The sequence below is a fragment of the Balaenoptera ricei genome, chromosome 21 (assembly GCF_028023285.1).
Source record: "Balaenoptera ricei isolate mBalRic1 chromosome 21, mBalRic1.hap2, whole genome shotgun sequence".
Taxonomy (NCBI): domain Eukaryota; kingdom Metazoa; phylum Chordata; class Mammalia; order Artiodactyla; family Balaenopteridae; genus Balaenoptera; species Balaenoptera ricei.
In genome coordinates this window covers 35,644,386-35,670,210 of record NC_082659.1, presented here as the reverse complement: position 1 = coordinate 35,670,210, position 25,825 = coordinate 35,644,386, and the positions used below count along the sequence as shown (strand labels likewise).

General features: G+C 49.1%; 1 protein-coding gene across 4 annotated transcripts in view; it reads left to right on the top strand.

Annotated features, from left to right (window-relative positions):
- HGSNAT (heparan-alpha-glucosaminide N-acetyltransferase) overlaps window positions 1-23,495 on the top strand; it is a 47,085-nt gene extending 23,590 nt beyond the window's left edge. For 3 of the 4 annotated variants that reach the window (XM_059909203.1, XM_059909205.1, XM_059909204.1), the window contains exons 6-18: window positions 10,227-10,296; window positions 10,947-11,044; window positions 12,494-12,570; window positions 13,168-13,198; window positions 14,618-14,778; window positions 15,891-16,006; window positions 18,174-18,295; window positions 18,660-18,786; window positions 19,899-19,985; window positions 21,644-21,721; window positions 22,321-22,391; window positions 22,481-22,593; window positions 23,240-23,495. In XM_059909203.1, coding sequence (XP_059765186.1) covers window positions 10,227-10,296; window positions 10,947-11,044; window positions 12,494-12,570; window positions 13,168-13,198; window positions 14,618-14,778; window positions 15,891-16,006; window positions 18,174-18,295; window positions 18,660-18,786; window positions 19,899-19,985; window positions 21,644-21,721; window positions 22,321-22,391; window positions 22,481-22,593; window positions 23,240-23,421 — 1,333 coding nt within the window. In that variant the 3' untranslated portion in view covers window positions 23,422-23,495. The other variant, XM_059909206.1, reaches the window with a different exon arrangement.
- The last annotated feature ends 2,330 nt before the right edge of the window (window positions 23,496-25,825 follow it).

The window sequence follows — 25,825 nt, the reverse complement described above, 5'->3', positions numbered from 1 at the left end:
TCATTGCTGCACTGAGCACGTTTGGTTGTTGCAGGCTTCTGCTATTCTAACTTTAATAGTGTTGTTAATCAGAATTCCAGCCACGGGGAATAATGATCTCATTTCTCCCTCACAACACTTTTGTTTTTGAATTTTATTTATTTTTTTATATAGCAGGTTCTTATTAGTTATCCATTTTATACATATTAGTGTATACATGTCAATCCCAATCTCCTAATTCATCACACCACCACCCCCGCCACTTTCCCCCCTTGGTGTCCATTCGTTTGTTCTCTACATCTGTGTCTCTATTTCTGCCCTGCAAACCGGTTCATCTGTACCATTTTTCTAGGTTCCACATATATGCGTTAATATACGATATTTGTTTTTCTCTTTCTGACTTACTTCACTCTGTATGACAGTCTTTAGATCCATCCATGTCTCTACAAATGACCCAATTTTGTTCCTTTCTATGGCTGAGTAATATTCCATTGTGTAAATATACCACATCTTCTTTATCCATTCATCTCTTGATGGGCATTTAGGCTGCTTCCATGACCTGGCTATTGTAAATAGTGCTGCAATGAACATTGGGGTGCATCTGTTTTTTTGAATTATGGTTTTCTCTGGGTATATGCCCAGTAGTGGCATTGCTGGGTCATATGGTAATTCTATTTTTAGTTTTTTAAGGAACCTCCATACTGTTCTCCATAGTGGCTGTATCAATTTACATTCCCACCAACAGTGCAAGAGGGTTCCTTTTTCTCCCCACCCAATCCAGCATTTGTTGTTTGTAGATTTTCTGATGATGCCCATTGTAACTGGTGTGAGGTGATACCTCATTGTAGTTTTGATTTGCATTTCTCTAATAATTAGTGATGTTGAGCAACTTTTCATGTGCTTCTTGGCCATCTGTATGTCTTCTTTGGAGAAATGTCTATTTAGGTCTTCTGCCCACTTTTGGATGGGGTTGTTTGTTTTTTTAATATTGAGCTGCATGAGCTGTTTATATATTTTGGAGATTAATCCTTTGTTGGTTGATTCGTTTGCATATATTTTTTCCCATTCTGAGGATTGTCTTTTCGTCTTGTTTGTAGTTTCCTTTGCTTTGCAGAAGCTTTTAAGTTTCATTAGGTCCCATTTGCTTATTTTTGGTTTTATTTCCATTACTCTAGGAGGTGGATCAAAAAAGATCTTGCTGTGATTTATGTCAAAGAGTGTTCTTCCTATGTTTTCCTCTAAGAGTTTTATAGTGTTTGGTCTTACATTTACGTCTCTAATCCATTTTAAGTTTATTTTTGTGTATGGTGTTAGGGAGTGTTCTGAATTCATTCTTTTACATGTAGCTGTCCAGTTTTCCCAGCATCACTTATTGAAGAGACTGTCTTCTCCATTGTATATCCTTGCCTCCTTTGTCATAAATTAGTTGACCATAGATGCATGGGTTTATCTCTGGGCTCTCTATCCTGTTCCATTGATCTATATTTCTGTTTTGTGCCAGTACCATATTGTCTTGATTACTGTAGCTTTGTAGTATAGTCTGAAGGCAGGGAGTCTGATTCCTCCAGCTCTGTTTTTTTCCCTCAAGACAGCTTTGGCTATTTGGGGTCTTTTGTGTCTCCATACAAATTTTAAGATTTTTTGTTCTAGTTCTGTAAAAAAATGCCATTGGTAATTTGATAGGGATTACATTGAATCTGTAGATTGCTTTGGGTAGTATAGTCATTTTCACAATATTGATTCTTCCAATCCAAGAACATGGTATATCTCTCCATCTGTTGGTATCATCTTTAATTTCTTTCATCAGTGTCTTCTAGTCTTCTGCATACAGGTCGTCTTTTGTCTCCCGAAGTAGGTTTATTCCTAGGTATTTTATTCTTTTTGTTGCAGTGGTAAATGGGATTGTTTCCTTAATTTCTCTTTCTGATTTTTCATTGTTAGTGTATAGGAATGTAAGAGGTTTCTGTGCATTATTTTTGTATCCTGCAAACTTACCAAATTCATTGATTAGTTCCAGTAGTTTTCTGGTGGCATCTTTAGGGTTTTCTCTGTATAGTATCGTGTCATCTGCAAACAATGACAGTTTTACTTCTTTTCCAATTTGTATTCCTTTTATTTCTTTTTCTTCTCTGATTGCCATGGCTTGGCCTTCCAAAACTGTGTTGAATAATAGTGGTGAGAGTGGACATCCTTGTCTTGTTCCTGATCTTAGAGGAAATGCTTTCAGTTTTTCACCATTGAGAATGATGTTTGCTGTGGGTTTGTCATATATGGCCTTTATTATGTTGAGGTAGGTTCCCTCTATGCCCTGTTTCTGGAGAGTTTTTATCATAAATGGGTGTTGAATTTTGTCAAAAGCTTTTTCTGCATCTATTGAGATGTTCATACAGTTTTCCTTTTTCAATTTGTTAATATGGTGTATCACATTGATTGATTTGCCTATATTGAAGAATCCTTGCATCCCTAGGATAAATCCTACTTGATCGTGATGTATGATCCTTTTAATGTGTTGTTGGATTCTGTTTGCTTGTATTTTGTTGAGGAATTTTGCATCTATATTCATCAGTGATATTGGTCTGTAATTTTCTTTTTTTGTAGTATCTTTGTCTGGTTTTGGTATCAGGGTGATGGTGGCCTCATAGAATGAGTTTGGGAGTGTTCCTTCCTCTGCAGTTTTTTGGAGGAGTTTGAGAAGGATGGGTGTTAGCTCTTCTCTAAATGTATTGATAGAATTCACCTGTGTAGCCATCTGGTCCTGGTATTTTGTTTGTTGGAAGATTTTTGATCACAGTTTCTATTTCATTGCTTGTGATTAGTCTGTTCATATTTTGTTTCTTCCTGGTTCAGTCTTGGAAGGTTATACCTTTCTAAGAATCTATCCATTTCTTCCAGGTTGTCCATTTCACTGGCATAGAGTTGCTTGTAGTAGTCTCTTAGGATGCTTTTTATTTCTGTGGTGTCTTTTGTAACTTCTCCTTTTCATTTCTAATTTTATTGATTTGAGTCCTCTCCCTCTTTTTCTTGATGAGTCTGGCTAATGGTTTATCAATTTTGTTTATCTTCTCAAAGAACCAGCTTTTAGTTTTATTGATCTTTGCTATTGTTTTCTTTGTTTCTATTTCATTTATTTCTTCTCTGATCTTTATGATTTCCTTCCTTCTACTAACTTTGGTTTTTGTTTGTTCTTCTTTCTCTAGTTCCTTTAGGTGTAAGATTAGATTATTTATTTGAGATTTTTCTTTTTTCTTGAGGTAGGCTTGTATTGCTATAAACTTCCCTCTTAGAACTGCGTTTGCTGCATCCCACAGGTTTTGGATCGTTGTGTTTCCGTTGTAATTTGTCTCTAGGTATTTTCTGATTTCCTCTTTGATTTCTTCAGTGATCTCTTGGTTATTTAGTAATGTATTGTTTAGCTTCCATGTGTTTGTGTTTTTTATGGTTTTTTGCCTGTAATTGATTTCTTTTTTTATAAACTTTCAGGGAAATTTATTAAAGAGAAACATTGACTGAAACCATTGAACACAGGGCATAACAACACACAGAGGAACTTCTAACGGCCACCGGATCCAACAGGTCCCGGCCCCCCATCCCAGGGTACCCAACAAGGTGCCTCTGCTGCACCCCACCAGGCGGCCCTCCATCCCCCCCCCAGTCTCCCTTCCTCGAGGCCCCGCTGGTGGCCTCTCGCCAGGACGATGGGCACCGGCAATGCCCGCTTCCCCCGGGGCAGCCCCTCCCCCTCTGGCCCACATGCCCGGGGCCTGGCCCTGCCCTATGGCGGGCACAGGACAGTCCCACAGCAGGGCACGCGCCACTGAGCCGAGGACGTGGAGTCCCGAGGAACAGCGGGGTGGCCCAGCAGAGCACAGGCCCCGGGGTCCTCCCGCAGACCTCCTGCAGCCCCGGTCCAGGTCCTCCTTCCCAAGGTCCCAGGTGGGCTCCCAGGTCCTGGGGTGGACGCTGGCTCTGACCTCGTCCATCCCGTCCTCCCCGTCGGCTCCTGGGACTGAGCTCAGGGTCTCCGCGCCGGGCCGGGGTCGGGGGGAACTGCTCAGAGGAGAGCACACGCACACTTCCACAACAAGAAGCAGCGCTGGGCCTGAATCTACGCCCAGAAAGCACACGTTGAGCTCACGACACTGGCCCACAGAGACCAGAGCCTTGGCTGGCACGTGGCGCACCACAGGGCTCCGCGGGGGGACGATGGCTAGGGTGTATGTGTTGGGGGGAGGGGAGCGGGGGCTGGGGGGGTTCCTTGACACCTGGGTCCCTCTGGGGCCTACAGGGACACATTTGGGCTTGCCAGCACAGGGAGCAGCGTGCCCCAGATAGGGGACACTGAATAGGGGTCCTTTCTCGGGAGGGAGGCCCAGGCACCTTGAGTGGCCCCTAACGTCTCCCAGGGCAGTGTGGGTGGCAGCCATCTGCAGGTGCCCCTCACCTAGGCCGGGGCTGGCCACTCAGGGCTGCTCCCAGGTGGCAGGCTTTGGGGCTGGCCTTGGCATTGGCAGCTGGTGAGTTGTGGTTCTCCAGGCCAGTCCCAGGTCTCCAGTGGCCATGCACAAACCTAGGTAGAACAAAACACTCCTCCCTCCCGCCAACAAATTCCCTTGGACCCTGCCCGGACCCCCCTCCTCCTCCTGCCCCTCGTCCTCTTCTCCATGTCTCCCTCCTCCGTCTCTTCCCTCTCCTCCTCCTCCTCCTCCTTTGGAACAAACGCTTCCCTGCACCCCCCACTCACACCAAAGCCAGTTGTGGGGTACTGGGTCACCAGGTACTCAGCGCCCTGCCTGCCAAGCTGAGCCGACGCTCTCGCCTGGGATCGTCTCCTCACAGCGATTGCTGTCCTTGTCCCTATTGCCCTTGCAGGCTGCAGGGGGAGGAGACTGCCCCCGGCCCTCACTTGCGCAGAGGCTCCAGGGGGCTGCCTTCCTGGGGCGGGGTTCCCCTCGAGCGGTGTAGATGATCCTGAAGATGGGCTGGACCCTGCAGTGTCCCCTCTGGGGCACCTCCTCTCTGCCCCGCAGCTCTTCCTCGCCAGCGCCAGCGCCGGCTCCTTCCGGCAGGGGCGGCCCCGGGGGAGGCGCCTCTAGGCCCCGCGTGGCCTGGGGGCCCATCAGCATCACTAGCTCAGAGGGTGTCTGAGGGTGGCCGGAAGACAGGGCTGATGCCAGAGCCCCCGACTATACCTTTCTCAGCCTCTGCTGTGTTGGGGGTCTCTGTCTGAGGCTCGGGGACCCCTCGTGCTGGGTATGGTGGCTCCCCGCTTGTGTCGCCGGTGCCTCCCTGAGCTGACTTTGGCTTGGTTGGTGGAGTCCCTTCCAGCTGGTGGATGCCGAGGGGGCTGGGCCTGGGCCTGGCTGCCCTGCCCCTCTGCCCCAGTCAAGGCCCCCACTGTTCCTGCGGACGGCCCCTTCCCCTCGTTAAAGTATCTGGGTTGCCTGCTAGGGGAGGGGGTGCCTGGATATCCTGAGCCTATGCTTCCTCGGGCTTGGGGTGGCTCATGGCCCCAGCCCCCATCTCGTTTCCCAGCTCCTCTGCTGCAAGCTGAGGCTTCTGCTTTGCTGGGGGCTGGTTCTCGGCCCTAGGACACGCTGCCTGGCTGTGGCCTTCCTCCCCAGTCCCGCAGAGGCACGGCACCTGCCTGCGCTTCAGTGACAGGGTAGCCCCTGTCTGGACGGTCTCAGCGCTGCTCCCACGAAACAGCCGTGCCTGCACCATGACCGGACGGGCTGGCACACTGGTTTCTGCGAGTACCTGGGGGCCAGAGGCCCTGCGGCCCCTTCCCACTTGCCTCTGCTTCTCCCTGGCCACTGCCATGGTGGCCTCCCACTCCTCATCTGAAATGAGCTTCAGTAACTGCAGGAAAGTGGGCGCACGCCCTCGCTGCTCCAGGAGCTTGAGCTTGCCCTGGAGGGCGGTGCTCATGGAGGCCTGAGCCAGGACGTGTTTCAGGCGAATCATGTCTGCGCTTCTCACTGACCAGGGGCTGTGCTGCAGGGCGTTCTGCAGCAGGGGCTCTAACTGTAGCAAAAAATCAGAGACTTCTCTCCGGACTTCTGGCATGTCTGGAGGAAGTTTAAATGTGAGGTTCTATAGTCCTCTTTACTCCCGAAGATCTGCTTCAGGGTGTCCAGGCACTGCTCCACAGTCATGGAGTCATTGTTGGCCCGCAGCACCTGTATGAGGGACAGCGCGGGGCCCTCTAAGCTTTCCAGGAAACGCCGCTGCTTCTCTACCTCAGGCACCTGCCACATCTGCATCATCTCAGTCACCTGCTCTAGCCAGGCTTCAGAGTTCTCTTCGCCTGGGCCTGGGAATGTGCTTCCCGAAAACACCTTCAGTTTTGGGTACCACATGCTTTCTTTCAGAGGCTGCGGGACTGGTGGCTCGACTTGAGCCAAGCCTTTTGGCTCTACGTCCTCAGGGTAAGTGCTATGCTCCAGGGTATTGACCACATCTACCATTCTCTGGCCCTCATCTTTCAGGAAGTAGTTCAGTCTGTTGATAACGTTCATCATCTGGGCTATGGGGCTTCACCACCACTTCCCAGGTACCTCCCCTTCCTGGGATCTGATTGGGCATCGTAGCATAATTGACCTCATCAGCCAATTCGATGAAAACTGCCTTAGAGTTGTCTTCCCATCTGAACATTCTGCCCAGCACACTGTAGGCACACAGGGGCTGTAAGCCCGCCTTCAGGGTCTCTGTCATTTCCTCTTCACTACAGTCCACAGGGATGCCCACGATCAGCACGGCCTTCCTGGGGTCCAGGCCCAGCCCCTTGCACCAATCCTCCAACAGATTCACAGCCATTGCTCCCACTACCTATGGACTGATCTAATGCTAGGGGCAGTAATCAGCTCACAGCGTTTGACCAGGACTCAAGGAATTCTGAGTCAATGCCAAGTATGAAGGCAGAATCGTTCTGGGTTTCCACAGCCTCTGCTTGCCGTGGCCTCCTCCTCCAAGTCCAAGGACTCCTCTGTGTGTACTGGAGGTGCCTGCTGGAGACGCCTGCAGGCCGGGGCGCCTGTGCACCACGCCACCGCGCGTCCGTGGCCACTGCTCGTGCGCTGCGTTCTGTAATTGATTTCTAATCTCATAGCGTTGTGGTCAGAAAAGATGCTTGATATGATGTCAATTTTCTTAAATTTACTGAGACCTGATTAGTGACCCAAGGTGTGATCTATCCTGGAAATGTTCCGTGTGCACTTGAGAAGAAAGTGTAATCTGCTGTTTTTGGATGGAATGTCCTATAAATACCAATTAAATCTGTCTGGTCTATTGTGTCATTTAAAGCTTGTGTTTCCATATTAATTTTCTGTTTGGATCATCTGTCCATTGGTGTAAGTGAGGTGTTAAAGTCCCCCACTATGATTGTGTTACTGTCGATTTCCTCTTTCATAGCTGTTAGCAGTTGCCTTGTGTATTGAGGTGCTCCTATGTTGGGTGCATATATATTTATAATTGTTCTATCTTCTTCTTGGATCGATCCCTTGATCATTAGGTAGTGTCCTTCCTTGTCTCTTGTAACAGTCTTTATTTTAAAGTCTATTTTGTCTGATATGAGAATTGCTGCTCCAGCTTTCTTTTGATTTCCATTTGCATGGACTATCTTTTTCCATCCCCTCACTTTCAGTCTGTATGTGTCCCTAGGTCTGTAGTGGGTGTCTTGTAGACAGCATATATATGGGTCTTGGTTTTCTATCCATTCAGCGAGCCTGTGTCTTTTGGTTGGAGCGTTTAATCCATTCACGTTTAAGGTAATTATTGATATGTATGTTCCTATTACCATTTTCTTAGTTGTTATGGGTTTGTTTTTGTAAGTCCTTTTATTCTGTTGTGTTTCCCACTTAGAGAAGTTCCTTTAGCATTTGTTGTAGAGCTGGTTTGGTGGTGCTGAATTCTCTTAGTTTTTGCTTGTCTATAAAGCTTTTGATTTCTCTGTCTAATCTGAATGAGATCCTTGCCAGGTAGAGTAATCTTGGTTGTAGGTTCTTCCCTTTCATCACTTTAAATATATCATGCCACTCCCTTCTGGCTTGTAGAGTTTCTGCTGAGAAATCAGCTGTTAACCTTATGGGAGTTCCCTTGTATGTTATTTGTCATTTTTCCCTTGTTGCTTTCAATAATTTTTCTTTGTCTTTAATTTTTGATAGTTTGATTACTATGTGTCTCGGCGTGTTTCTCCTTGGGTTTATCCTGCCTGGGGCTCTTTGCGTTTCCTGGACTTGGGTGGCTATTTCCTTTCCCGCGTTAGGGAAGTTTTCGACTATAATGTCTTCAAATATTTTCTCTGGTCCTTTCTCTCTCTCTTCTCCTTTTGGGACCCCTATAATGCGAATGTTGTTCTGTTTAATGTTGTCCCAGAGGTCTCTTAGGCTTTTTTTTTTTTTTTTTTCATTCTTTTTTCTTTATTCTGTTCTGTGGCAGTGAATTCCACCATTCTGTCTTCCAGGTCACTTATCTGTTCCTCTGCCTCAGTTATTCTGCCATTGATTCCTTCTAGTGTATTTTTTTTTTTAATATATAGATTTATTTATTTATTTATTTATTTATTTTTGGCTGTGTTGGGTCTTTGTTTCTGTGCGAGGACTTTCTCTAGTTGGCGGCAAGCAGGGGCCACTCTTCATTGCGGTGCGCGGGCCTCTCACTATCATGGCCTCTCTTGTTGCGGAGCACAGGCTCCAGACGTGCAGGCTCAGTAGTTGTGGCTCACGGGCCTAGTCGCTCCACGGCATGTGGGATATTCCCAGACCAGGGCTCGAACCCGCGTCCCCTGCATTGGCAGGCAGATTCTCAACCACTGCGCCATCAGGGAAACCCCTTCTAGTGTATTTTTGATTTCAGTTATTGTATTGTTCATCTCTGTTTGTTCTTTAATTCTTCTAGGTGTTTTTCTTTAATTCTTCTAGGTCTTTGTTAAACATTTCTTGCATCTTCTTGATCTTTGCCTCCATTCTTTTTGGGAGGTCCTGGATCATCTTCACTATCATTATTCTGAATTCTTTTTCTGGAAGGTTTCCTATCTCCACTTCATTTAGTTGTTTTTCTGGGGTTTTATCTTGTTCCTTCATCTGGTACATAGCCCTCTGCCTTTTCATCTTATCTGTCTTTTTGTGAATGTGGTTTTTGTTCCACAGGGTGCAGGATTGTAGTTCTTCTTGCTTCTGCTGTCTGCCCTCTGGTGTATGAGGCTATCTAAGAGGCCTGTGCAAGCTTCCTGATGGGAGGGACTGGTGGTGGGTAGAGCTGGGTGTTGCTCTGGTGGGCAGAGCTCAGTAAAACTTTAATCTGCTTGTCTGCTGATGGGTGGGCTGGGTTCCCTCCCTGTTGGTTGTTTGGCCTGAGGCAACCCAACACTGGAGCCTATCCGGGCTCTTTGGTGGGGCTAATGGCGGACTCTGGAAGTGCTCACGCCAAGGAGTACTTCCCAGAACTTCTGCTGCCAGTGCCCTTGTCCTCACGGTGAGACACAGCCACCTCCCGCCTCTGCAGGAGACCCTCCAACACTAGCAGGTAGGTCTGGTTCAGTCTCCTATGGGGTCACTGCTCCTTCCTCTGGGTCCCATTTGCACACTACTTTGTGTGTGCCCTCCAAGAGTGGAGTCTCTGTTTCCCCCAGTCCTGTCGAAGTCCTGCAGTCAAATCCCGCTAGCCTTCAAAGTCTGATTCTGTAGGAATTCCTCCTCCTCTTGCCAGACCCCCAGGTTGGGAAGCCTGACATGGGGCTCAGAACCTTCACTCCAGTGGGTGAACTTCTGTGGTATAAGTGTTCTCCAGTCTGTAAGTCACCCACCCAGCAGTTATGGGATTTGATTTTACTGTGATTGCGCCCCTCCTACCGTCTCATTGTGGCTTCTCCTTTGTCTTTGGATGTGGGGTTTTTTTTTGGTGAGTTCCAGTGTCTTCCTGTCGATGATTATTCACCAGTTAGTTGTGATTCCGGTGCTCTCGCAGGAGGGAGTGAGTACACGTCCTCCTACCCCGCCATCTTCCTCACAACACTCTTGAACGAAAGCTCTGTCTTTATTCCTGTCTCATCGATCAGGAGACCATGCTGTCAGGGTGAAGCATTTGAAAGTACTTGGATTTCTACTTCCGTTTCGTTAAAACACTTTAAAATGTTTAATTCTTTGACTTGTATAGAATGTGAACTTTAAATTAATTTCCTTTCAATATGATACCATTTTGAAAATTCTGCCGAGGGAAACAAATTAACCAGGCCTTTTATTTATTTACAGCTTGGAAGACTTTCATGATTGGATTTCTAAAGCCATAAACTCTCAGGAAACTGATGGCCTCATCAATTCTGTGAGTTGTTAAAACGCATCGTGTGTGCTTTAGGTGTTTTCCTAGATTCGGATTTACAGTCCGCTGTTTAGTAATCTTAATTATCTCATGCTGTGCAAGGCCAGGTCATGTGTCCTGCTTTCTTGGTAAACAGCAGTCCTCGCTGGCCCCGTGAAGGGTGCCCCCCTGTCTTTGTGAGGCTGGAGCTTTAGCTGCTTTGTGATGCTGGGTGTGGAGATGGTTTTCACTCTTCAGGCAGCACTGTTGAATCAATCCATTTAGGTAGAGAGTATCAAGATTAAGACAAAAGAGTGAGAGACATCAGTATTAAATCTATACATGGGATGGCCTGCTGTGATGATTAAACATTCTGTGTTAATCGATTAATTATGGACGTATCTGTGTCCACTTATGGACACACTTGCTGGTACTCTTGCTCCTTTGTGGTCATTTATCAGCATGGCCACCGAGAGCTCAGCAGGAGGCACATAAACCAAATAAAGTGAAAAACCTAACCTCTAGGTGGGGTCTTTACAAAAGCAAATTAAACTATTATCCAGAACAATGATCCTTGGCTTTCACTCTGCTAATTTCTTCCCTAAAACACAGGAAAGTGTAGTTTACTCTTTTGTGTTATGAACTGTTTGCATTTTTCTCCTCTTTTCCGGCAGGAGCTGGGGTCTCCGAGCAGGGCGGGCGACCCCCCACCAGAGGCCTGGCGTCAGTCGGCGACCCCCCTGCGCCTCCGCTGCGTGGACACGTTCCGCGGGTATGTGGGCTCCCTGGTGACACGTGGGCACAGGTGGCCTCGGATGGCACGTTCCTAAGTCCACCCACTTGCAGCGGGAGGCATTTCACGTACCTTTTACTCCCTAGGCTAGAAAGGATTTCCTGCCCTAAAGAGAAATCGAAAGCCTCTTCTGAGTTGAAAACTGTCATGAGAGCCAGGGTGACGTGTCACTGGAGAGCAGCTGTGGGAGAGGCCGGAGCCCGCCTCCCCTGGTGCACAGGTGCTGCTGAGAAAGCCACTCACACGTGTGAGCAGCTGCCCGAGCGCCCCGTGTCCGCTCAGCCCTGGACCGATGGGCCGGTGCCCCAGTCTGGAAACGGAACCCTCAGCCTCCTCCACCATTCGCACAGCAGCTCGGATGTCAACTGATAGCAAATCCACAGAGTCCTGCAGTAAATTGTTATTTTCCAGTTCTGGGAAAAGAACGAAGGCCAGGACCAAACTCTGAAAATAGAGGCTAAAACTGTATGGCTGAAAAGCAATATCTAGGTGTCAGGTCTTCTGTTTCTCCCACTGAGGCCTTTCAAACTCCAGTGATAACCTGATAACTCTGACCCAGCTTCCCGAGCTCTGAGTGCTCCTGTGTGTGTATCCAAAGCCAGGCAGTAATAACAGTAATGATACTAATAGTAACCACTGCTAACAGTTTTGAGTCCTCATGGTATGCCAATCACTGTTCCAATTTGTCTTAATTTCTTTAATCTCTTAGCAATCCTATGAAGTATATACTTTTAATAATACACCTGTTTCACAGATAAAGAAATTGAGCCACAGAGTTGAGTAAGTTGGGCTCCAGAGTGCCCACAAATCACCCACTGACATACTAACGTTTTTTTCCCCCACATTCTGAGAAATTAGCAGCAAACAACAGCACATGCAGAATCTATTTTATTGTATTCCTCTTCCTTTCGGAGATGTCCACAGGTGGACGGGAGTTGACACTGATTAAGTGCTAAGATATTTCAAGCGCCGTTTAGGTGCTGTGATGTATGTTACTCTCCATCTTGGTGACCATGGTCCCCGGGTCAGGGGTGTCCCTCCTTCACAGAGAACTGATGAGGGGCTCGCCTGAGGTCCAGTGGCTCCTAAGAGAGAGGGACCCAGGGCTTGACCCTGAAGACTGTCCCCTCCCACTACAGTTCTTTAACCTGAGACATCTAAGTAATTAGCATAAAGTGGAGTGATCGGGAATGTTTTGCACCGTTTTCAAGTTACACAGTTCAGTGTTGGTGTAAGTTTTTCTTCAGACATCATGTTGGAAGTGTTGGCAGAGAGGACTTTAGCGCAGGGTCCTAACCGTGATGGTTAGAAGTGGGAGTTTCCTGCTCGTTAAGTGTCTGCTTGTATCATGACGGCACCTGTGTCCTGCAGCCGGGCCATCCTTGTCACATGCCCAGGCCCTGAGAGCACATCTTTGTGGCTTTGCAGGATCGCTCTCATCCTCATGGTCTTCGTGAACTACGGAGGTGGGAGATACTGGTACTTCAAGCATGCAAGTTGGAACGGTAAGCCACCGCCGAGAGGTCGCCTTGCTGACGCGGGCCCTCTGAGAGCCGCAGGTAGGAGGGCTCCTCGGCGTCCCCCAGGGGTTCTAGAGGTGAGCCCCACAGAGGCCCCTTAGGTCATCCTGTCAGCCTTCAGTTCTGTTCTTCCTTTCATGTGCTCTGGCTCCGAGATGCTTCGCTGCCATCATGTTGTCAACGATCCTTGTCCTCCTCTAGGTGTGCCGTGTACCTCAGCCGCATGGGCGTCCTGCCCCGAGACTCGTGGGCCTCCTGGGGGTGACGTGGAGCTGGGGGTGGCCGGAGTGGTGCTGAATAGTGGCTGTGAATCTGGCTGGGGGGTGGTCTAGGATGGGTTTTGAGTAAGATCTGCCTAAGATCACAGATTGTCCGTGTACTTCTCTGTGGTGCTGCCACAGCAGGGGTGCTCTCAGGTAGCGCCCGGGCTGGCCCCTGGCCGCAGAGTCCAGGGAGCTCGGTGCTGCTTCACAAGGTTTTCCCAGGACTCGCCCCGTCAGTGTGAGATGGAAGCCGTCCCGGGTCGGGGAGCACCGACGTTCCAGGTCCTTTCCTCACTGTCGTGCTTGTGTTCTTCTGCAGGACTGACGGTGGCTGACCTTGTGTTCCCGTGGTGAGTTGCCAGTCCGCCATCCGCTCTTCGTAGCCCATCTGCAAAGTTTTGTTTTCAGCGGATGCTGGACCTTCCCAACACCAGCCTTGAGTTCCAGGCTGCGGGCCTGTGCTGCCCACAGGTGATGGCGTGATGAGCTCCGTCCGAAAGCCGGGTTCCTGAATCATTCTGACACTTGGCCTCGTGCTTATCTAAGACACTTGAGAATAAAAGACTGCTGATTTCAGAGGGAACATTTTATTAGTGTGGATATGATGTACAAGCTCCTGGAATCTCGTAGGAAATCATAAATTCTGAATATTCCACTAATCCTGAAAATAAATTTAAACATCTTAGTTCCTAAAAGGTATGCAGTATATCAGTATCAGGGAATTCTGATAAGTGTGTAGCAGTTAAGGATAGTAATAAGTTACACTTTAAAATAATAGTGGAGGACTCCCCTGGTGGTGCAGTGGTTAAGAACCCGCCTGCCAATGCAGGGGGCACGGGTTCAAGCCCTGGTCCGGGAAGATCCCACATGCCATGGAGCAACTAAGCCCCTGCGCCACAACTACTGAGCCTGCACTCTATAGCCCGTGAGCCACAACTACTGAAGCCTATGTGCCTAGAGCCCATGCTCCGCAACAAGAGAAGTCACTGCAATGAGAAGCCCGCGCTCCGCAACGAAGAGTAGCTCCCGCTCGCCACAACCAGAGAAAGCCCGTGCGCAGCAACGAAGACCCAATGCAGCCATAAATAACAACCAAATAAAAAAATAAAATAAAATAGAATAAAATAATAGTGGAGTACCCCGCTCTGCCCGGAGCATTCCCCTGTTGAGGGACTCTGGCCCCTGCACAACGTGGCTTTTGTGTCTTTGCTGAGATGCTTTGAGCGACTTGCCTCCATCATTTATAGGCAGGACCAGCCACTGGTTTGTGTCTTTGGTCCCCAGTGTTTCACTGCTAATGTGAACTCAGGTTTATCTGAGTGGGGGAGGAGTTCCTTTTGTTTTAATTGACGTATAGTTGATGTACAACATTATATAAGTTACAGGTGTACAATATAGGGATTCACAGTTTTTAAAGGGTACACTCCATTTATAGTTATTATGAAATATTGGTATTCCTTATGTTGTACAATACATCCTTGTAGCTTATTTTATACCTAGTGGTTTGTCTGTCTTTGATGGGAGGCTTGTCCATGGAAGCTGCAGTGAGTCCCGAAGGATCTCCCCGTAAGACAGGATGAGAAGGTGCACAGTCCTTCCAGCCCAACATTCTGATTCTTCTCCACCACTAAACCGGAAGTGGTTTCAATCGTCGGTTTCTTTCAAAAATCACGTGTTGCTTCTCTTACATATTTGGTTATAAAATACTAATGACATAGAGACAAAAAAAGTTGGAAGTGGCCACCTAGTAATAGCTGTTGTTTTTTTAGGTTTGTGTTTATTATGGGATCTTCGATCTTTCTGTCAATGACTTCCGTTCTGCAGCGGGGATGTTCCAAATTCAGATTGCTGGGGAAAATTGCATGGAGGAGTTTCCTGTTAATCTGTATAGGAATTGTCATCGTGAACCCCAATTATTGCCTTGGTCCACGTAAGTATTTTTTTCCCTCTGTTAGAATGTATTCAGGTTGAAATAGGGAAACGATGTGTTATAATTTGAAAGAAGTGCAGTTTCTCCATCTCATGTACCTGCAAAAAGAACAGTTACTAGAAAAGTATATCTAATGCTTGTATGACTTAGGGCATTATTATTATTACTCTCTTGGAATTTTAGGCCTGGGAGGTGCCACCAAGTCCACTCAAACCCTTCTGTACAAAGGAAGACCCTGGGGCCGGGAGAGTGAGGTTCTGTGTCCGTGTGTAGTGAAGGGCAGAGCAGGGGCCAGACCAGGCCATTGGTTCTCAGAGCCGCCCTCCTGCTGCTTTGGTTTCATCAGCTTTCACAGTAAGGCTGTTGTTCAAGGGTCCACCTTGCCATCACCTGAATGCTCCCGGGCTGCGGGAAAGGTATGACATCTCTGTCACTGAGTGGCGTGAGAGGGACAGAAAAGCTGAGGGAAGGATGTGAGCCCTGTTCTGGGGACCAGTGTCGGAACCAGGGAGGGCAGCGGCCACCGTCCTCAAGGGGCTTACGGTGTCATTAGCAGAAAGAAGACGTACTTATCCAGGCAGGTGCCAGGTGAACCCCTCAGGCAAGAAGCACTAAGGCTTCAGGCAACGGGAGGAGGTGGGCTCCTAAGGGAAGGTGTCACAGAAAAGTCCATTCGATGGATCACCCAACAGAGGGCCGCTGCTCCCAGGAGGACACACTGCGGGGGTTCTTACAGGGTTACCCTCGGGCAGTGATACAGTCACGTAGCCTGCAGGGCAGGGACAGTCCGCGGCCTGCACTGGGTCTGCAGGTTCCTGCTGGATGTGATTTGAATCCACACTCCTGATGGGAATGGCCGGGGCGGGGCGGGGCGTGGCTTCAGGGCCGAGGGCGTCTGCACTTTATCCCCACACCGAGCCGGACCCTTGCTCTTAGCCCAGCCTCACTGCCGTGTGTGAGCCAGGCCCTTGACCACGTGTGTTTCCATCTCCAAGAGCTTAACTTCCTCTGGTGCAATGGAAGTCTGTCTCCCCCCTCAGGAAACAGTGGTGTCGTCTTGGGGTGAAGTGAGCAGTGCTGGCTGACACCCCTGTACCCTGTGCGTCCCGCAGTGTCCTGGGAGAAGGTGCGCATCCCCGGCGTGCTCCAGCGGCTCGGGGGCACCTACTTTGTGGTCGCCGTGTTGGAGCTGCTCTTTGCCAAGCCCGTGCCTGAGATCTGCACCTCGGTGAGAAACCCTGCATTAAAGAAGGGGGAGAGGTCCCTGTTTAGGTGCTAGAACTTTCTTTAGTTTTGAGTGCAGTACCAGATACTACAAGACTCTTTAACTCAGTCAAAAACATTCATTTTTCTCTTCAATTAGTTATTTTTATTTAGTCTTTATATCTTTTTTTTTTAATTGTGGTAAAAAACACGTAACATGAGATCTACCCTCTTCACACATATTTCAGTTTCCATTAATCAAATGAATGTGATGGCGTTAAATAACATTACCATCTTCTAGTTGGCTGGTCCAGCCTCTTGGGGGAATTACTGCCAGTTTTTCAATTTCCTGGTGGTAAAGACACACAAAAACCTCACAGAACATTTCAGTGTCTATACACATGCTGCAGAGGTTTGACTTGGACAGTGCCAAGGTCAGGCCAGGAGATGACAGTTCCGCCCTGGGCTGCTTCCTGTTTCTTCTTTGTAAGAAGTATGTGAGCATCTCACCTCTTTTATAATTACTTCCTGTCTTATTATAAATGGCTGAGTTGAGTTTACTCAGATGACAGCTATTTTTTTTCCCCCAATGGAAGTAAAACTTCAGGTGGAAATGTTTCAATCCTTCCATTTGGGGTCCTACTTCACAGTAAGTTAATAAAGCTGTATTGGTTGTCCAGCTCCTTCCTATGTGGGTAACTAGCAAATTCACCACTGAATCTCAGGTTCTCTTGGTTTTTCTTGTAACGATCCCTCGGTTGTATGTGCTTGGAGCGCATTTACACTTCACTCCTTCGCACCGCGCCCCCCGGCCCCCGCTGGCGCACCCGTGCCCTCTGCTGTAGACTACGGAAGGCACGCGGGGGCTGCACGTGCACATGTGAACCTGACCTTGCTGGCTGTGGGGGACCGGAGGGTCTGCAAGGCTCGTCCAGGTCCCACAGTGGAGCCCAGGGCTGGGGGGACACCAGGAGTGGTGGGCTGCACCTCTCCTTCCTTCAACCAGAAGAGCTCCAAAAGCTTAAATTTTATTTTCCGTTTTAAAAATATAGCTGTATTTCTTTCTTTTAATTTAATTTAATTTATTCATTTTTGGCTGTGTTGGGTCTTCATTGCTGCGCGCAGGCTTTCTCTAGTTGCAGTGAAGGGGGTTACTCTTCGTTGCGGTGCACAGGCTTCTCATTGCGGTGGCTTCTCTTGTTGCGGAGCACGGGCTCTAGGCACGCAGACTTCAGTAGCTGTGGCACGCGGGCGGGCTCAGTAGTTGTGGCTCGTAGGCTCTAGAGCACAGGCTCAGTAGTTGTGGCGCACAGGCTTAGTTGCTCCGTGGCACGTGGGATCTTCCCGGACCAGGGCTCGAACCCGTGTCCCCTGCATTAGCAGGCGGATTCTTAACCACTGCGCCACCAGGGAAGTCCCTTTATTTCTTTTTAAAATAATAGCTTTATTGAGATATAATTCACATACCATAAAGCTTACACATTTGAGGCGTAAAATTGAGGGATATTTAGTATATTCACAGAGTTGTGCAGTCGTCACCACTGTCTAATTCTAGAACAATTTCATTATCCCCCAAAACACCCTGTCCTCACTACCAGCCACTCTCCAACCCCAGATCCCCCCAGCCCTAGGCAACCCCTAATCTACTCTCTGTCTATAGATCTGCCTGTTCTGGACATGTCATAGAAATGGAGTTATAGAATATGTGGCTTTTTGTGTCTGGCTTCTCTCATTTAGCAGAATATTTTTTGAGGTTTATCCATGTTATACCATCAACACTTGATTCTTTTTTACTTCTGAATAATACTCCATTTTATGAATGTACCACATTTTGTATCCAGTCATCAGGTGATGGATATTTGACTTGTTTTCACTTTCTGGCTATTATGCATTATGATTCTATGTCCATTTGTGTACAAGTTTTTGTACGAACATCTCTTTTCAGATCTCGGGTATAGGAGTGGAATTGTCCACTGATTTCTTCTTAACTGGCATTTTACTGTGCTATATCATAGAGATGAAGCATCTAGACCACATACCACATATGGAATAAACACGCGTCTATTTTTTGTTACTACCATAAAGGCCAAGAGGAGCGTCACAGAGAATTTTCTGAGTACATGTACTGGACTGTGTATTGTTTCCCATTCCACTTGCTTTTAGTTCACGTTTTTTATGCCCTGCCCCTGCAGGAGAGAAGCTGCTTTTCTCTGCTGGATATCACATCCAGCTGGCCCCAGTGGCTCTTCGTCCTGATGCTGGAAGGTGTTTGGCTGGCCTTGACCTTCTTCTTACCTGTTCCCGGATGCCCTACGTGAGCCAGCCCTGCGGGAAACCCCTTTTTGCCAAGTCCGAGCCCCTGGGTTACAGCTGTCGGATTTCCCACACTGGGACCTCCCTTCCTCTCTCTCTCTTCTCCCCTTGTGTGGGAGGGGGTTTGGGCACGTGTCCAGAGGCGTGTCTCCGTGAGGTTTTCCAGGGTCGGTGGGACGGACGTTGGGCCCCCGCCTCACCCCTCGGGCAGCCGGCGAGTCAGGGGCCCCGCAGTGGACGTGCATGGCGCCCCGGGGTCGTCAGGCTGGTGGGTGTTTGCGGCTCTCTGTGGGCACGCACGTCACCAGTGTACATCCCCCCGCTCCTAAGTCTGGTGGGTGAAGTGCATGTTCTCGCTTCCCCAGCGGCTATCTGGGCCCCGGGGGCCTCGGAGACTGGGGCAAGTACCCGAATTGCACGGGAGGCGCTGCCGGCTACATTGACCGCCTGCTCCTGGGAGGCCATCACCTCTACCAGCATCCTTCCTCGGCTGTGAGTGAGCGCGGCTCCGACTTGGAACCAGACGCTGAGGGGAAGGACGGGAAAGAGCCAACTCCGAACTGTGTGCATGAAATAGACTAGGGTGGAGCGAAGTTTTATTTGAAAAGTTGGCTGACTTCACAGACTTGAGTTTAATGTTGGTTGTGGGCGGCGTGTAGACGTTTCTTTGGCTGTTGAAGTGAGACTGCCTGGTGTCAGGTGTGCAGCAAGGTGCTTTCTTGTACATCTCAGGTATGGGGACAGCTCCCCGTGCGGGAGGTCTGTCAGCCAGTGCTTTTGGGATCAGCACGTGTGGGGCTGGAGGAAGCAGGACGGGGCAGTGGGGACAGCCACACGCAGGCCCCCGCTGGTCTCCTGGGGGCTGGGGCGGCCCCTCAGGGTTGTTCTCAGTGGAGTGAGGGACCAGGCCCTAGACATCCCTGGTGGGATGTGATGGCCTGGCCAGGGGGCGACTCCTGAGGGGCAGCTCTCTTCAGGGACAAATCCAGAAGCGGCTGAGAGCTTTGGGCCATGAATACGTCTAGCAGCGGGGGGAGTGGATGCTTTCGTTGCAAAAGGGGTGGGACGGGCGGGCGGGGGCCGGATAGCTGGGCGGTGCCTTCCAGCACCCACTGCAATGACTGGTTCCAAATTTCTGCCGTTTCTACAATAACGATTTCTTTTATAATGAAATAATACAAAGGTATTTTTTTAATCGTTATTTGCCTTAAAAGAAGAAAGGAAGCTGTCGGTGTTACAGTAGGGTTGGCCGCAAAGAGTAAAGCTGAAAATTAGAAGGTGTCACGTGTGGTGTTTGAAGCTGGTTAGGGACGCGTAGTGTCACAGCCACAGGGCCCAGCACGGTCTCCCGGGCCGCCTGAGGTCCAGGCGGCTGCACTGCGCCAGGGCTCACGTCTGTGTTCCCTTCCAGAGTGTCACATGCCACACACTTTCTTGGCCAGAAGTATTCTGCCCGTCATCCCCATAAGTTAGCAGTGAATTTCTGCAGCAAAACCAAAAATGTTGAATACTGGGGTGTAGCCAAGTTTGCGTTTTGTCTGCGAGTTGTTGTGTGCTTTTTGCGATCCTTGGGTGAGTCCCGCCTTCTTGTCCTGCCCTGTCAGGTGCTGTATCACACCGAGGTGGCCTACGACCCAGAAGGCATCCTGGGGACCATCAACTCCATCGTGATGGCGTTTTTAGGAGTTCAGGTATTTGTTCATTTCATGAGAATGCGTGTTCCTGACAGTTCATGATTATTGATTCATTACTAATCCAAAAACCATTTGATTAAAATAAGTAACTGGAAGCACATCTTCTGTGTTTCAGACCTAATAAATTCTGTTTATATTTGACAGGTTGTCAAAACCAGAGGTTGCTAAAATTTAGCACATTCGAATAATTAGGTATACTTCCTATATTCTCCAAAGAAGTTATTCATATGGCTCATCTTGGCAGTGGGTACACAGCAGCCCCTGGCTGAGAGGGGTCCCTGCTGGGCTGGCAGTCTTTGGAAGGTCACCTGTCACCTTATGTGTACAGTTGACACAGTTTCAGGTTATGCCTATTTTATGCCAAAGTCAGTACAGGTTGTTCTTGGTTTCTCTCACATGCAGTTTTGTTAGGATTCTGAGCAGTCTAGATTTTCCTTGCTGAAGTTCTCCTTATTGGTGTTTGAAACTATTATTTGAGGGGAGATGACGGGGAGGGGAAAGACCGGGTCCAGCCTCCCGGGGGGGCTCTGCAACGGTGAAAATGCTCAGTGTGTGCTGTCCATGAGGCCGCTGAGTCCTCAGACGTGGCTGGTCTGATGGAGGAACTGGTTTTTAATTATACGTCATTTAAATTTAAGCTGAAATTGTCACAGGTGGCCAGTGGCTCCCACGTGGGACAGTGCAGGTCTACAGCATATACATTTTGGTGATTAAATAATTTCCTATTGAGAGATACTGCCTTTCTGTCTGCAGCACTTTAGAGTTTACATTGGGTGCTTTTATTCATAAATGCATTTAATCCCCCCACATGCTCTCCAGGGAAATCTGCGCCTGCAGGAGCAGCCGAGGGTGGGTGGTGAGGAGTACAGACCGGCACCGGTGCCTGGACTTGACCCCGCTTACTAGCTGGGTCATCCCGGGAGTGTTACTGCACCCTCTGTGACGCAGTGGCACCTAAATAAGTTAATTCACATAAGGTTCTAAGAATGGGACATTCATAAATTTTAGCTATTATAAGTTATTATTAACACTTTCTCTGATGTTTCCAGAAATTAACTCCTAATTTGCAGGGGGGCGGGGCTATGCAAAGTCCAGATTTTTCTCTTTTTAAAGTGTTTCCCTGCCTCTGGGTCCACCCTGTTCTGTCCCTCTTCTGTACCCCTGCCAGACTGGGCCATCTAGCAGGCCAGCCTGAGCTGGTCCCTTGTCACTTTGGGGGGAAAAGTGACTTTCCTTGGCTCCCATCAGCTGTGGGAGAAAGCTCGTGCCTCCCTGCTCCCACCTTCCCACCTCCGCCCACCCCCGGCCTTTCTGAATTGCCTGCAGCAGCTCGGGGAGGCTGTGCGTTTTCACCCGTGTGACATACTCCTGTGCATGCTGTTCCTTCCTGCGCAGACACTGTTCCTGCTTTGTGCTCATGTCCTCAGCCTGGCGGTACCTCCTCTGCACATCCCCTTCCCTCCCTCCCTCCCTCCCCGGTGGTCCCTGTGCCTCTAGGCCTCCACTAGCCAAGGGCAGGGGTACCGTTCATCCCCTTGTAACCCCAGTGCCTGCAGGTGAGTCTGCCTGTCGAGCGGTTAGGACAGTGGATGAGTATGAAGTAAGAACACATCGCAGGCGATTCTCTTGGTCATACTGTGCGTTTTCTTCCCCAGGCAGGGAAAATACTCCTGTATTACAAGGATCAGACCAAAGGCATCCTGATCAGATTCGCTGCCTGGGGTTGTTTTCTTGTAAGTAGCAGATGGTCCTCACTGAAATTCCTTCTCTTCACACATACACATTTCAAAGACATAAAATGTTTAGTGACCGGCTGTGGGATAGACAGCAGCTGTCACTTCGCATCGGTAACATTCTTCACTTGAATATCAGAGGGGAAAAGTCTCGACATCTAAGTTCTCAGGTTGATTTTCTTAGGAAAATGTCTTTATAAATAAGTCAATGAAGATATCAGGAAATGGAGCAGAGGTGTGGGTTCTGGTGGGGGACCTTTGCCAGAAGGACCAGGCCAATGATAACAGGTTCAGTGGGGGCAAAAGATAAGCTTGGCTGTTCCTTTCACCCCTGACCTGGCAGTCATGTTTCCTCCACGGATTCACTCCAGTTGATCAGTTCGTTTACCTTCAACTCAGAGTAATGCTGAAAAGAGGTTTTTTGGAGAACATTTTTAGTTACACATCTTAAAAATGTTTGTCCAGTTAAAAGAATAAAACGGAGAGCACAGTTTTCAGCCTTCCCTAAGCAATTAAGTCACTCCTGTTTTTCAGTTTTGAACCACAATTGTTTCTTGAGATGATGTAAAAAACTTTAACATCTTTCTCCCCGCTTCTAGGGGTTTATTTCTGTTGCTTTGACAAAGGCTTCCGAAAATGAAGGCTTTATTCCAGTCAACAAGAACCTCTGGTAGGTACAGAAAGCCTGTCATTTTCACATCCGGTCGGGCTGCCGTTGGATGTGCTCTCGGGAACCCTGAGATGCCCGCTGTCCCCCAGGTCCATCTCCTATGTCACCACGCTGAGCTCTTTCGCCTTCTTCATCCTGCTGGTCCTGTACCCCGTTGTGGACGTGAAGGGGCTGTGGACGGGAACCCCGTTCTTCTACCCGGGTGAGTCCCCCCACCAACCGGCCCCAGGCCTCGCGGAGGAGGGGACCCAGCGGACGGGCCAGAGGCCGCGGGTTCCAGGTGTATCCAAGGTGCCGGCCGAGTGGGTCCGAGGGGGTCCACACAGGGCGTCACTGGGCCTATCCCCGAGCAGCCCCACCCCGTTTTACCATTTAGGTTGTGGGATCATAAATGCACCCCTCTGGCCGCTTCAGGCACGTCATGCAGTCCCTCGAGCTTCAGAAACAGGGCTGTGCTTTCTCATGTAAACCCACTGCCCTGCAGGCGGTGCCTAAGAGACACCATGCGGAGATGCACGGGTTCTGCCCGAGACGAGAGACAGCAGATGACTTCAGTGACTCGTTTCAGCCCCGAGTCCAGTAACAGTTTATACTCGTTGGTCCTCAAGTTTTCTGTGTAGAGAATATAAATGAATCATTCTGGCTTTCCTTTCAGATTTCGTATTCCAGAATTACACTTACCAAAGGAATATTGTCTAATAATTTTTGGATAAGGTTTACACTCAAATCTCTAAGATTCGCATCACTTATTTTTGGCGTAGCCAATAACAAGTGGACACGTTTTCTTTTTTCACTGAACTAAAGGCCAATTTCAAGAGTTAAGTCGATAACCAGCTGTGTTTCCCCAGGCATGAACTCGATCTTGGTGTACGTGGGCCACGAAGTCTTCGCCAACTACTTCCCCTTCCGGTGGAGGCTGGGAGACAGCGAGGCGCACAAGGAGCATCTCGTTCAGAACACAGTCGCCACTGCTCTCTGGGTGCTCATCGCCTACGTTCTCTATAAGAAGAAGGTGTTTTGGAAAATCTGAGGCCGCAGCTGAGATGCGTTGCTGGCGGACGACAGGGCCTGGGGCCTCATTAAAAGGAGCCATTCGTTATAAAACTGCGTATTTCCAGGTTATTGGGGGAGATGCGGACGTGCTCAGGCTGGTTGATTGGACATGGCTCCTCTGACTCTGTGTACGTGAGACTCAGACATCTGAAACGTAACTGTCTTTTCTCTCCACCTTCTGTAGAAATGGATGCCTTTGCAACTTCATTCTAAGGATTTCTCCTTTAGTTTTTCACAAGGGCGTTAACCAGGCCATTTTGCTTCTGTGACCACCTAAGGTCTGATCTTACTGATCTTCTTTCCTGCAGACTGTCTTTCTGTGCTGGTCCATGCCGACCAAGATACCACTGTTTCTGTTGTGTCTGACTGTGAAGCTCATTGGGTATGGTGTGTAGTAACACAGTCTAATATATTTCGGTTACATACAGTTTAGTATTTCAAGAAAGTCCAAGTAATCTCCTTTCAGATCTGTAAGTAACTGGTGGGTCCAAAAAAAATGCCTTTCTATCAGAAGCCATTTTCTCCTTTTCCTCACTTGAAAAACAAGTGAAACAGTAGATGTGTTATTCCCAGCCACCCTTGCATATACCCATCTCTCTACCCACCCACCTCCTGCCTGTCTGTCTTTCTGTCTGTGTGTCTGGGTGGTAGCTGGTCCCCCAGGCCATCCTCTGTCTCTAGGAAGAGAGAGAAGCTCATGGTCATGGCCGGGCTCCTGCTGTGGCGTCCTTGCCGGGTCAGACGCCAGGCAGGTCCCATCACAACGAGGGACACGGTGCTGCCCGCTCAGCTCCCCTCCAGCTCTGAGACCCAGCGGGGTGGGAGACATCTTTGGCATTTCTGAAATCCTTAGAAAAATAATTTTGTTACAGAAAACTCTTCAAAATAAATGAGAAGTTTAAAAAACTCTCATCAGAGTAACTGTTTTCAGAATGACCCTCCACAATGGAGGCGGCTTTCCTGCTTGGAATCACCAAGCTGAAGAACTGTTTCTCAGGAGTGAAGGAGGAGAACACAGAGGACCAGCACTCCCGTTTTGCAGCATCCTACTTAGGGATTTTCTGTGAGAATTCCACGTTGAAGGAAGCTGTGGCAATAGGTTGTACTTTGGAGCATCCTTGCATGGTGAGACGGGGTCACTTCGACCTGTCCCCTGATGTCAGCTATCACCCTGCATGGATAGTGAGTTTCCAGCTACCCCATCTCTACCCGAACTCTCATCCCAACTTGTACCTGTCCGCCTGGGTGTCCGCCAGCATTCAGGCTCCCCCCCTCCACCCTCTCTTCTCAAACACAAGCCTTTCCAGCTTGGATTGTCCCAGCTCTGCAGACAGGTGACCCTCTGTCTCTCGGATAAAACCGTCTTTCACCCGCTTTACCTCCTCTGTCCCCCTTTCCCATGTTTAGTCATTGCCAAGTCGTCTCATTTCTCACGGTCACTGCCTGTTACTCTTGCCCAGATGCCAAGAGGAATCATTTTCCTTCCCTCGGTCCCTCCTTCTGTAAAGTCACTGCCCTCTGCCCCAGATTACACTGCATAAACAGAGCCTGACTCGCATCACCTCCTTACAAGCGCTTGCCCTGAAGGTGGAACAGCTTTGCTGGCAGGTAGAGCCGTCCTCCGCTGAGCCCAGCACAGCTTCTCGGCTCCCTGCCAGCCCCCTGGACCCAGCCTGCTACTTGCAGCCCCATCAGCTGCCTCCTGCCCCTGACTTTGCTTAGTCCCCTTAATTTTCTCCCATCGACGCTTGACCTATCACATTCGCCCCCTGCTTCTAAGGCACCTTCTCTAATCTCTTAGTCTTGTCCCTAAGTAATAGTTTCTTCCTCTGGGTTCTCGTCGTATCTGGTTGGGCTCAGTCTCGTGGCACCTGTTGCTCTCTGCCTTGTATGACAGCGACGTGGGTCCATGACCAGCTTCCCGCGCTCGACTGAGAGCTTGTGGAGGATGAGGCACGCTCCTCACGCGCAGGCGCTAAATAAGCGTGTGTGAGAGCAAAATGGGGTGGTGGGCTTGCTTTCGCGTGTATCTGGAGCTGACGTGTGTGTGCGCGTGTGTGTGTGTGCGCGCACGCGTGCACGGGGGGAGAGCTGTCATCTTTGAGGAAACCCCTCTCTTGCGGTGCACCTTTGTGGGTGGTCATGGCTGTGTCATCCCGAATCTCAGCAGGCAAGGCTGAGCTGGGCCTCTCCAGAAGCAGTTCTCAAGTTGGGGTGTCCATCGGTTAGGATGTCTTGAGCCGGACGGAGCAGGAACTCCCCATCCAGCTGGGTTATAAGGAGAGCATCGCACATAAGTAGTCCCAAGGCGGGTGGGCTCCAGCTCAGCCAGCTCGCTTCACGGCCGAGATGCCCGCCCCATTGCCATCACGACAGACACA